The sequence below is a fragment of the Amphimedon queenslandica genome, unplaced genomic scaffold, assembly GCF_000090795.2.
Source record: "Amphimedon queenslandica unplaced genomic scaffold, v1.1 AMPQUscaffold_12649, whole genome shotgun sequence".
Classification (NCBI taxonomy): domain Eukaryota; kingdom Metazoa; phylum Porifera; class Demospongiae; order Haplosclerida; family Niphatidae; genus Amphimedon; species Amphimedon queenslandica.
This window is the reverse complement of record NW_003547115.1, coordinates 18,333-29,534: the sequence shown is the minus strand read 5'-3', so window position 1 is coordinate 29,534 and position 11,202 is coordinate 18,333. Positions and strand designations below refer to the sequence as shown.

General features: G+C 34.3%; 2 protein-coding genes across 2 annotated transcripts in view; one reads left to right on the top strand and one right to left on the bottom strand.

Annotated features, from left to right (window-relative positions):
• The first annotated feature begins 6,276 nt into the window (after positions 1 to 6,276).
• On the top strand, positions 6,277 to 11,110 carry LOC100641478 (2-oxoglutarate and iron-dependent oxygenase domain-containing protein 2-like). Its single transcript, XM_020003454.1, has 6 exons — positions 6,277 to 6,375; positions 6,609 to 6,711; positions 8,742 to 8,866; positions 9,480 to 9,755; positions 10,959 to 11,042; positions 11,093 to 11,110. Exons 1-6 carry the CDS (start codon positions 6,325 to 6,327, stop codon positions 11,108 to 11,110), a joined length of 657 nt encoding a protein of 218 aa, XP_019859013.1. The 5' UTR covers positions 6,277 to 6,324.
• A 25-nt stretch (positions 11,111 to 11,135) lies between these two features.
• LOC109587219 (adhesion G-protein coupled receptor G4-like) overlaps positions 11,136 to 11,202 on the bottom strand; it is a 3,135-nt gene continuing 3,068 nt past the window's right edge. The window contains exon 13 of the mRNA XM_020003453.1: positions 11,136 to 11,195. Coding sequence (XP_019859012.1) covers positions 11,136 to 11,195 — 60 coding nt within the window. The remainder of the gene's footprint in view (positions 11,196 to 11,202) is intronic.

Sequence of the window (11,202 nt, the reverse complement as noted above, 5' to 3'; positions counted from 1 at the left end):
ATTAATGTAAAGTTATATTAAGTTGTTTATACTTACAAAGGCCCTGCTAAAGGTGGAGCAACCAAATTGAAGTGGTCCTGGTAGATCCACATCAACACAACCATCATCTATATCACTCAGTATATTGTAATCTCCAAGCTCATTAATAAATGAAAGTTGTGCAGCAGCTAAACAAAATGTAAATATTGAAATATAGTCTAGATACACAATTACTTGAAAAAGAAAGAGCTGTTGCCAAACTCAGCAGTTCAAAAAGCAGTGTTGACCCAGCTTTCATGTCTTTGCTCTCAAATTGGTTGCTGTAGAATTTTGTCCTAATTAAATTTTTTCCGTCACTGGCATGGCATTTGTGTACTATTAATACATGCATAGCATGTTTTATGATTAGTGCCTTTAACTCCCCCATATGTGCTTGCAGTATTGATTTAATAAAGTGAGTAGGTGGTTGTCCCAACATCAATTACGTTAAAAATGTATTATTGCTGTTGCATGCAAGTTAATCTTAATGGAGCTATCTACTTGTAGAGCTAGAATTGCTTAAACACACTATTTAAAATAAAATTCTCTAATATCTACTATGAAAATTCTCTACTCTACAAACTCTTGTTTGCATGTACTACATGTATAGTTATTCTTTTTATGATAAGCATTGTAAGCTCTTTCTTCTTCTTGGCAGAGCCTCTCTTTTTTGTATTTACCATCACTATCTTCAGGAAATGATGCTGTGAGATTTCTTCTCACTCACAGTAACAGCAAAATTGGTGACAGCAGTACCTGCTTCAGGCTCAACTGTGATCTCTGTTGCAATAGTAGAACTATGTCTTTTGCAGGACAACAAGTCAATTAACAGTGCACATATAGTCTAGAGAGTAGAGACAACTATAATCACTTACTTTGTACAAACAATAATTTGGAATGATAACTTTTTATTAATGCAGCTATTAGAACATCTGGTTTTAATGTTTAGGTACCAGATGTGGTCTGTGTGAGTAGCTAAGCCACTCTAAATGAAAATGCTTTAATCATCATTGCCATTGAATCTGTTGTTTGTTCCTACTAAGTAGAACAAACAACAAATGCAGTTCCCTCATCTCCATACACCCTCAACTCAATATTGTCAGTAGTGGTATTGCTACCATAGTCTCTGTGAAACCATGGGATACCAGGAGCATTGCAACAAGGTGCTTCTCTAAATCCACAACCTTGACCATCCCAGAGTGGATCAGATATATACAGTTGTTGGTGATATTGTATTATATCAGATATTCCTGATTCACAGAAATAATGATCACTAACAAATGATTGAACAGATTGTGTTGAACCAGTAGCACAAGGACAGACATGAAGGCCATGACCAACACCAAATTGTTCATAATTAGCAGCCATTAGTGTCCAGATATGGTATGAATTAGGTATTAAATCATTATCAACAGCATCAGGAGATGAATATTGATATCCTGTTACTCTGCCACAAACCTGAGAATAACTGATGTCATGAGATGGGATCTGAACTGATACACAGCTACCACTGCTTGTTACTGGTCTACCACAAGCTCTAACTCCTCCTGACTGGTACAGTCTAAACCCAGAAGGACAGTTCACTGTAGAGTCAGTCATATTCAGATATGCTAGTCTTGTCCAACCACCTGCAGAGTTACACAACTCCTCCATATTGCAGTAAGCAGTATAAGTAGAGCTGCTATTTGACAGTAGGTACAAACCTGATGGGCTGAGTGGTTGCCTCTCCTTAATCTCTTTACAAGAGGTTGGTAGATCTGAAGTAGTTGATTCATTGCGGGACTGCAATACTAATAGTTCTTGTGCTATTAGTAGTATATCATCAACCACTCCAGCAGTAGAGGTACTGGTATCTTCTAGATTAGATAGAGTATTGACAATGTCCATTAGCCTTGCAGCAGAATTTCTTGTAGTTTGTAAAATTTGTTCATTAAGTTCAGTTAAGTTGGGAGAGCTTTGAAGTAACTGAAAGGTATTTTGTGCCACACCATCAGCCCATTCATTAAAATCAGGAAGGCTCTGTGTTACTTTGCTGTTAACTTTAGAGACAACACTATCAGCCCATTCATTGAAATCAGGAAGGCTCTGTGTTACATTGCTGTTAACTTTAGAGACAACACTATTAGCCCATTCATTGAAATTGGGAAGGCTCTGTGTTACATTGCTGTTAACTTTAGAGACAACACCATTAGCCCATTCATTGAAGTCGGGAAGGCTATGATCAAGTTTATTGACTATATTATCAGACCATTTCGTGAAGTTGGGCAAAACAAAGTTACCAGAAATAGCTCCAGCAGTAGTTGTACAGGTACAGTTAGCATCTTTAGCAGACAATAGCACCAGTAGCAAGCAAAGTATTACCAGCAGTAGGAATACTATAAGACACAGTAATACAGTAATAACAACTAATGGTCTGCTCCAAGCTGAAAACTGTGATGATTTCTGCTTTGGTGCTGCTTCTGTTGGTGGGGCATCACTTCTACTGGCATTATTACTAAATTCTAACATTTCATATTCATTCCCTGGATTTGCTAGAATAAATCCTGGCATATCATATTCATCCTTATTTTTTCCTTCAATTTCTTCCTTCTTGCAACTAAAATCAAGCTATACTTTTACAAGTTTTTACAGGTATGTTGTTACCAGCAGTGATGGCGAAAACTAGCAGTTTTGCTACCTGCCTGTCATATATTGTCTTGGTAGTAGCTATCACATATCACAGTTTGTATAAAAGTACTGCCGTAGCAGACACTATCATAATTGGCTAAAATTTTCTACACATATGTATTAGAGAAAATTATAAAAAATAAATATTTTCTCCTAGTTATTTCTGATAAAATTTGGCCAGACACCTAAGGCTATTATTGCCTTTGGTTGTTAGAGCAACTTTTAAAAGTCATAGCTCAAATTTTCTACACAACATAAGAAATATGTATGGGTAGCAGAAATAAAAATTATAAAAATTAAGAATTTTTTTAGGCCATTTTTGTCAAAATTTACCAAAGGATACATCCTTTTTCATTGACCTAAATTTTGAGCAGCTTAAAAAATTTCATACAAAATCTTAATATGATCAGAATCAGCTCAAAGTTGATACACAACATAAGGACGTGTACATGTATCAAAAAAATTATAAAATTTTTTTATGTGAACGCATGTACCCTCACTACCCTGTACTATAATACAGCAATTTTTGAGCAACTTGACAATGCACACACAAGAAGCTTGCATGAGCAGTTGAGTACTATGCCAAAATCCTGTGGGAAGCCCGGCAAGAACTGAAGAGATAGAGACGATTGAATCGAGAACATACATTGTGAATGAAATGACAAATCATAACTTCAACAAAATATATTTACTTCCTATGCACAGGGAGGGTTTTATCCAGTGGGGGGGCAGGGGGAAACTTCAACCCCCAAACTCTTAAACTTCCCCCAAAAACTTCAAGCTTCCCCCCCCTGTCAGGGCCCTGTGTACTTCTGTAATTGCATGCATGTACTGTACATGTGTGTGTATATACAAAACCTCCCCCTGGTCAACTGCTCTGGGCTACCCCCCCCCTCAAACAAAAATTCCTAGATAGAACCCTGACAGGAACACAGTTAACTTATGATTATGGTAATGTGGTGCATGTGCTTCATTGAGTTCAATGTGTCTAATCAGTCTATCATGACTGATGACTCTTATGAATATTTTTGAGTTTGCTACAAATTAACTATAATGCATGTAGCATTAGTAGAGATACCGTAAGGCGCCTTTTTTTCGAGGGCTGTAAATTTTGAGAATTTTGCGATTTTCTTTAAAATTCGCGAAAATTACTTCCGCGAAGATCAAACTAATATGGTACAAGATGGCAGACAGCATAATTCACAAAAATTAAATCTATGAAATAAAAATCCATGAAACCTATAGCCCTCAAAAAAAGGCGCCCTACAATACAAATAAATGTGAAATTGTGAATGGGTCATGTAAAATAATAATGGTTGGTTCATGAAAATTAATGATTTTGTGAAAAGTCTGACTATTTGATACTAGATTTAAATCTGTGGCATATTCAGCAGTGGCTGGAATAATAATAATAATAATAATAATAATAATAATAATAATAATAATAATAATAATAATAATAATAATAATTAAAACTGGAAGATAATTATTATTCAACATCGTGTGTGTGTCCATACAATTGAGAATCCATCACTCTCCCTCTCTCTATCTATAGTTTAAGATAATACTCTTGTGGTTTACTGATAGGTATCAGTGCAGTATGGTTAAGTCCATTCTTTAACTGACTGAGTGTATCTCGGTCAAGATTAGCTTGTCCTATCTCTTCTCCTAACTCTATTGCCCTCTCCATTAGTTTATCTCCATCTAATACTTCGTGTATTATGCCAACTGCTTTTCCCTCCTCTCCAGTGTACCTTTTACCAATGAGTATGCAATCAGTGTATGTGCTGGGTGGGAGACGGGCTCTAATTAAAATAAAGAAATAAAATGACAATATGCTATTAAATTTTGTGTATTGTTTGTACATTGTGCCCTTTACTCTTTCCAACTTGTATGTACATGTACATGTAAATCATTATCTGATTATTCTCATACAAATTACATGATTCATGAACATGTGTAAATTTCAAATCCTATCTTAAATTTGGACACAAGCTTCTATTTGAGGACTCTCTTATACTTTATATGCACGTAGGTTTAATTTTATAATTCTAGTTTTGATCGAAATCAGTTAAAATTTTCAACACAGCACCAGGTTTTCCCACAAAGCATGCTAAAAGAGCTAAAATTTATGCTTAATAAGCTAACAAGCATTACATTAATAGAATAAAGCTTTGGAACAACTCAAAAATTCATAAAAAATTCAATTTCAATCGGAATCAGCTTAAAATTTCTATACAACATAAAAGCATGTATAATATGCATCAAAAAATTATAATAATGGAGAATTTTAAAAGTATTTTTTGATAAAATTTGGCCCAAAGACAACGTACATATACATGTCTACAGCAATTTTGAAACAACTTTAAAAATTCATAAAAAATCAAATTATAATTAAAATCAGCTCAAAATTTGTACACAACTTGAGAACATGTACAGTATAGTACAGCACAAAATTTTTGATGGCTGTAAATTTTTATGAATTTGCCTAAAAATCTATTTTGCGGATTTCATTTCTGCAAATTTATGCCATTCGCCATTTGTACTTTAATGATTTGAATTTCACAAAATTAATTTGCAAACCTTCAAAAAAATTGCAAAAATCTACGAAATTTACAGATCTGCACTATACGGTATATGCATTAAAAATTATAAAATTGAAAAATTCTCTCCTAGTAATTTTTGATAAAATACCCTGCTTATTATTATTACTATAGTACAAGATCTTTGATCAGAATTTTTGACAACTTTAAAAATTCACTAATAAAGTTTGAGTTATATGCTAGAATCATGCGAAAAACCCTGCACACAATAAAAACATGTACATGTATATGAATTATCAGAAAAAAAGTTTTTTTGTAACATCTCCCCCTCTCATAGCCATTTCTACGCTGGAACTGTACCAATGAAGACCTTGCATCAATATTGAGAGAGGTAGGTAGGATTCATTATACATTTTGATTGGATAGGATATGTAGTAGTATATGAGGTTGAGGGAGGTCAGGCTTTCACAATGATTGCTTCTTTATATTTTACTCATGACTCTGAGAATCAATGAGTGTTCACATGCAAACATATCCACATTATTAAACATATGCACATTATTATATTGTTACGTCACATTGTAAGTATGCAATGTATGCATGATTCTAAATCAAGCAGCCTGACTTGTCTGTTATGCTTGTAGCATTATTGCAAAGGGACATGTTCATTTTGGGTGTGTCAGGTGAAGTGTCATAGTTTTGGCAACACCTACTTATTTGGATTTCTTCAGTGCTAGAGAGGCATTTTGACTCTCTATGACCTCAATGCTGCTGCTTGAACTTAAAGCCTATAAAATTAATAGTCAGTCAATGGCAGGCATTTGTTTGTTCCTATTAAATTTTGGCAGATTTTCAGTTTCTATATAAATGTACACGTGTCTTTTGTCTGCACTATGCAGGTGTACCTTCTAAAGTGAACATTATGCTTATAACCATTAGAATAATGAGAAGGATGTTAATTGGAAGTATTATTGAATGTTATTTGATCCACATACATACACATTATGCATTCACACACAGTGTTTTTATAATAATTGTTATTTCAGAGGTAGAGAGAAGGAAAAATAGAGGGAAGGAACATGTGAAGAGATGTGAGATGGTTCAGAAATTATATCAAAGACTTGATCCACCACTTTATACACTGGATGTAAGTCTATTAGTTACTATATGTGTAACTATTAATTGTAGTTCATTATTAATAATTATAGTATTGATTTAAAATTCAGTTTTTATTAATTAATCCTCAAAACTTTTGCCAAGCATTTTAAGGGGATATGTTGCCTTGTGCCATTATTGCTAAATGTTACATGAATTGTGCTGTTATACTCAATCTGGGCAATATCGCAAAAACTTATTTATTTTGTTCTTGTTAATTCACAGGAGTCTTACTTTCATTCTGATTTTCTCAGAATTACTAAGTATTGTCGTGACGAGCTGTCTCCTACAATGGAAGGACTCCTTCAAATGATAAGCAAAGAAGAAGGTAAGTACAAATGTAGCAATGATTATTTTTAACGCATTAATTATAAATAATTGAATTTCACATGTTATTAGTAACGCGGTAGCGTTACTAAGTAGGATTCACCCCAAAACAAAATGTCTGCCACGACTTTTGCAGCCTTGCTATACCGGGAAAACGAGCTCCTATGCTTACCAGACTTCTTAGAGGACTTTATCTTGACCAGAGGACTCCATTGGTACTACTAGCGTGGCTCTAAACCTTGTCTAAGAGGAAATTAAAAAATCGGCAAATCGGCCGTTTTGTTCAGTCCACTTTTTTCGTCTTCATCATCTTCTGTCAATCCAGTTAATGGAGGGTATCATGGTCTTTGGTCAATGCTACAAGGCTCATTTTTACACCATTCTACTCCAACTATCCATGCGCAGGTCCACAACTTTTCAAAAAACTCTAACAATAAGATAAAGTTGCCCTCTCTCTATCACCCCAGCCCAGCTCACCTCATTCCGCCATTTTGTTAATTAAAGAAACATGACTTAACATGTGCTCCAAAATATGGGTGTGGTCGCGCATGCTCAGATCTCAGAACTGGGAAAAGGGAGCAATTTTTTTATCTAGCTCTGCTTGGATCAACTGCAATACTTAGTGGCAGTGGCGGTTCTAGGATTGAATTTCTGGGGGGGCCTTAATGATATGGGTGGGATAATTAGTGGGTGCGGTCAACCAGGCTTGCAGGATTTCATTTGGAAAGTCAAAATTTAGAAGATTAGGCCTCTTAAATGAGCTCCTTTGTGGTTTACAGACTGTTTACACAGTCAAGCACTGCAGCTGTTTCACAGTTTACATAGATAAAACTAATTTTATACTTCACCAAAAAAATTTTGGGGGGGCCATGGCCCCCCAGGCCCCCCCTAGACCCGCCACTGCTTAGTGGAGGTTCCAGGCTTCCAGTTTCAGTTAAGAGAAGGTAGTTAGTCTTGGATATTATTGTTTTATTATGTGTGTTCAATAAATTGTATTCAAAAATACAAACAATAATATTAATTCATGTTTTACAATGATCATGCATGAACTTGCAACAGAAACAACAGTCAACAGGACAAGATTGGAGTGAAGAGATGGGTACTGTCACTTCTTCTTAAACAAGGATTTGTGCCAAGATTATTATTAGACCATACTTCATTAAACACTGAAGTATAGAATTCCTTTAGCATAACTATTCGCCTCAATAGCAATCGACACCATGATTTCACCATCTGAAAAAATATTACAAATATTATAAAAAATCAACACAAACAAGAACATAAAAAATTAAAAAAAAACAAGATGAAGTAGGATTCTAGAGCAAATTTGTGAAAAAGTAACAGAAACAAGGACAAGTAGGATTCCGAACGACCAACGAAAATACGAAATGAAAATCCTACTCTCGTGACGCAAATTCTACTCTACATTGCAAGGTGATCTGTAATTTCTTAAATAAAAATATTAAAAGTACAATGTAGTGTAGAATTTGCGTCACGAGAGTAGGATTTTCATTTCGTATTTTCGTTGGTCGTTCGGAATCCTACTTGTCCTTGTTTCTGTTACTTTTTCACAAATTTGCTCTAGAATCCTACTTCATCTTGTTTTTTTTTAATTTTTTAAACACTAGAATTTAAATGATTAACCCCATATACCGTATAGCCGGAAAATTTGGTGGCCTAAAACTTTGGCAGTTTTGCATCAAATTGCCTAAATATAATATTGGCGGTCTCTTAATTTGACATTTTACTATCTTCTTTGTTCTTTACGCACTCTCAGCTCTTCTTGAAGCTTCTCCTTGGCAGTCCTTGCCCACAGTCTTGACTGAAATAGTGAGAAATACTCAGAAATACTGCCATTTTGGCATTTTTTAGTATCATGTGCTCACAATGGGGTCCACCCATCATTGCAATTATTATTGACGGGTTATAATATTGGCAGTTTTGTTTTGAACAGCCAATCTGCCAAATTTAATTCTCCGTTGCTATACGGTGTATTATAATTTAAAGCTCTTTTAATTTTGCATTGATTAGCTTCACAAGTATATTCATTTCCTGTCTTCACTGATGAATTCTGCAGACATTTTCTTGATGAGTTGGATCATTTTGAGAGGTCAGATCTTCCTAAAGGATGTCCTAATACAATGAACAATACTGGGGTGTGTTTATGCATGTACATGTAGGCATTAAATAGCACCTACATGTAGAGATGTCCCGATAATCGGATCGGCATATCGGATATCGGCTTATCGGCCTGTTTTTTATAATATCGGTTATCGGTTTCTTTGCATGCATCTTGCAGATTTAGGAACACATGGCCATATGCATGAGAATAAAGGGTTAATTAATTATTTTTAAGGCATTTATGTGATACAATAAATGTCAAAATGATTCTATAACTGGGATTACTTGAAAATTAGTCAAGATACTAAATTGGAAAGTGTATAAATCACATTTTACATGCATAAATCTGTGCCTAAAAGGTAGGAAGGAAAATATCGGATCGGTATTGGTATCGGCCAGTAATGGCTATGTTAATTTCGGCATATTGGAATATCGGCTAAAACCCATATCGGTACATCTCTACCTACATGTACATGTAAAGTACATGTACATTGTGTAATATAGTATATTTGCACCAAAAGAACTAAAATTTATTATTATAGTTGACCATAAACTCTAAAACTAATAAATTTTATCATATAACTTCTTTACAACGTTGAAATAATGCATAAATTGTCATGATAATGATGATATTCTATCAATTAATAGATACTACTAGCAGAATTGGGATTTGATGATCACTTTATGAACAGATTCAAGGAGCACTACCTTCAACCATTGTCTGCTTTACTGTATCCTGAATGGACTGGCTCCTCTGGACTAGACTCTCACAGATCACATATTGTGACATATGATGCCACTGGTCCTACTGATAGAACTGATGTTGGACTCTCAACTCATTTTGATAATGCTGAAGTAACTCTCAATGTGTCACTGGGTAAAGAGTACAGTGATGGGGAATTATACTTTGGAGAAATGAAAGGAGTAAGTACAAGTACATGCACACACACTCTCAGGGTTTCCCACAAAGCATGCTTCATGAGCTGACAAGCACTACAATACAGTACATGGCATTTGGAGTAACTTTCAAATTCATAAACAACTGATTTGATTGAAATCAGCTCAAACTTTCTACACAACATGAGAACATGTATGTGTATGAGAAAAATTTATAAAAAGTGGAAAATTCTTTCTAGTCATTTTTAATGAAATTAGGCTAATGACCAAAGGCCTTTGGTTGTTGGTCCATATTTTGAGCAACTTTAAAATTTTGTAAAAAAATCTAAATTTGATCAGAATCAGTTTAAACTTTCTACACAACATGAAAACATGTACATGTATCAGAAAAAGTATAAAAGTTTAAAATTTCTCTTTTAGTTATTTTCGACCAACGACCGAAGGCTATAGCCTTCAGTCCTCCAATTTTTGAGCAACTTTTAAAATTCATAAAAAATATGATTTTGATTGAAATTAGCTCAAACTTTCTACACAACATGAAAACATGTATACGTATCTGGATAAATTATAAAAATGGAGAATTCCCTCCAAGTCATGTTTGACAAGATTAGGCCAACGATCGAAGGCTATAGCCTTCGATCGTTGGTCTAATTTTTGAGCACCTTAAAAATTTGTAAAATAAGCTATATTTGATAGGAATCATCTCAAATTTTTTATACAACATAAAAACATTTACACGTATGTGTATTAGAAAAAATTATAAAAATGAAGAATTTTCTATTTTTGATTTTGTCAAAATGCCCTAATTTTCGAGCAACTTGAGAATCCACTGACAAGAAGGTGCTTGAGCACTATTCCAGAATCCTATAGAAAGCCCTGCATACACTTATGTGCATGTATAGTCAGGGATACATTGAAAATTATGTTTCTTTTTGTCTCATAGCTTAAGAATCAATTTTATTTTAGTCTATCATGTGCAAAATACATGTACCTTACATAATTTAAGCAGTAACTTTTCCCTATAATTGTTATTCTAAAGTAACTTACACTGAAATCGGTTTACCATAATAGTGTGGTCTTCACAAATTGGCATGCAACTGTGAAATAAAAGCACAGCAAAATATTAAAAATTTGCAAATTATTTTTTTAAGTCAATTTAGGAAAAAATTTATGAGACTTTTGCTCTGTGAATGCAAAGAAGTATTTTATTATTCTTTTCTTTATTTCCAGGTTGTTGTTTCTAATCCTCGTCTCTATCCTTATTATCACAAGATTGGTAGAGGAGTCATTCACAGAGGACAGCATTTGTTGGGTGCTATGGACATCACTGATGGCACAAGGTACAACATTATTGTTTGGATGAGATCGTCTTCTGTGCGTAACAAACTTTGTCCACGTTGTGATCAGTCACCAACTCTTATACCATTTGAAGGGTATGGTGACGGGTTTACAAAACAATTGATGTAACTATTTT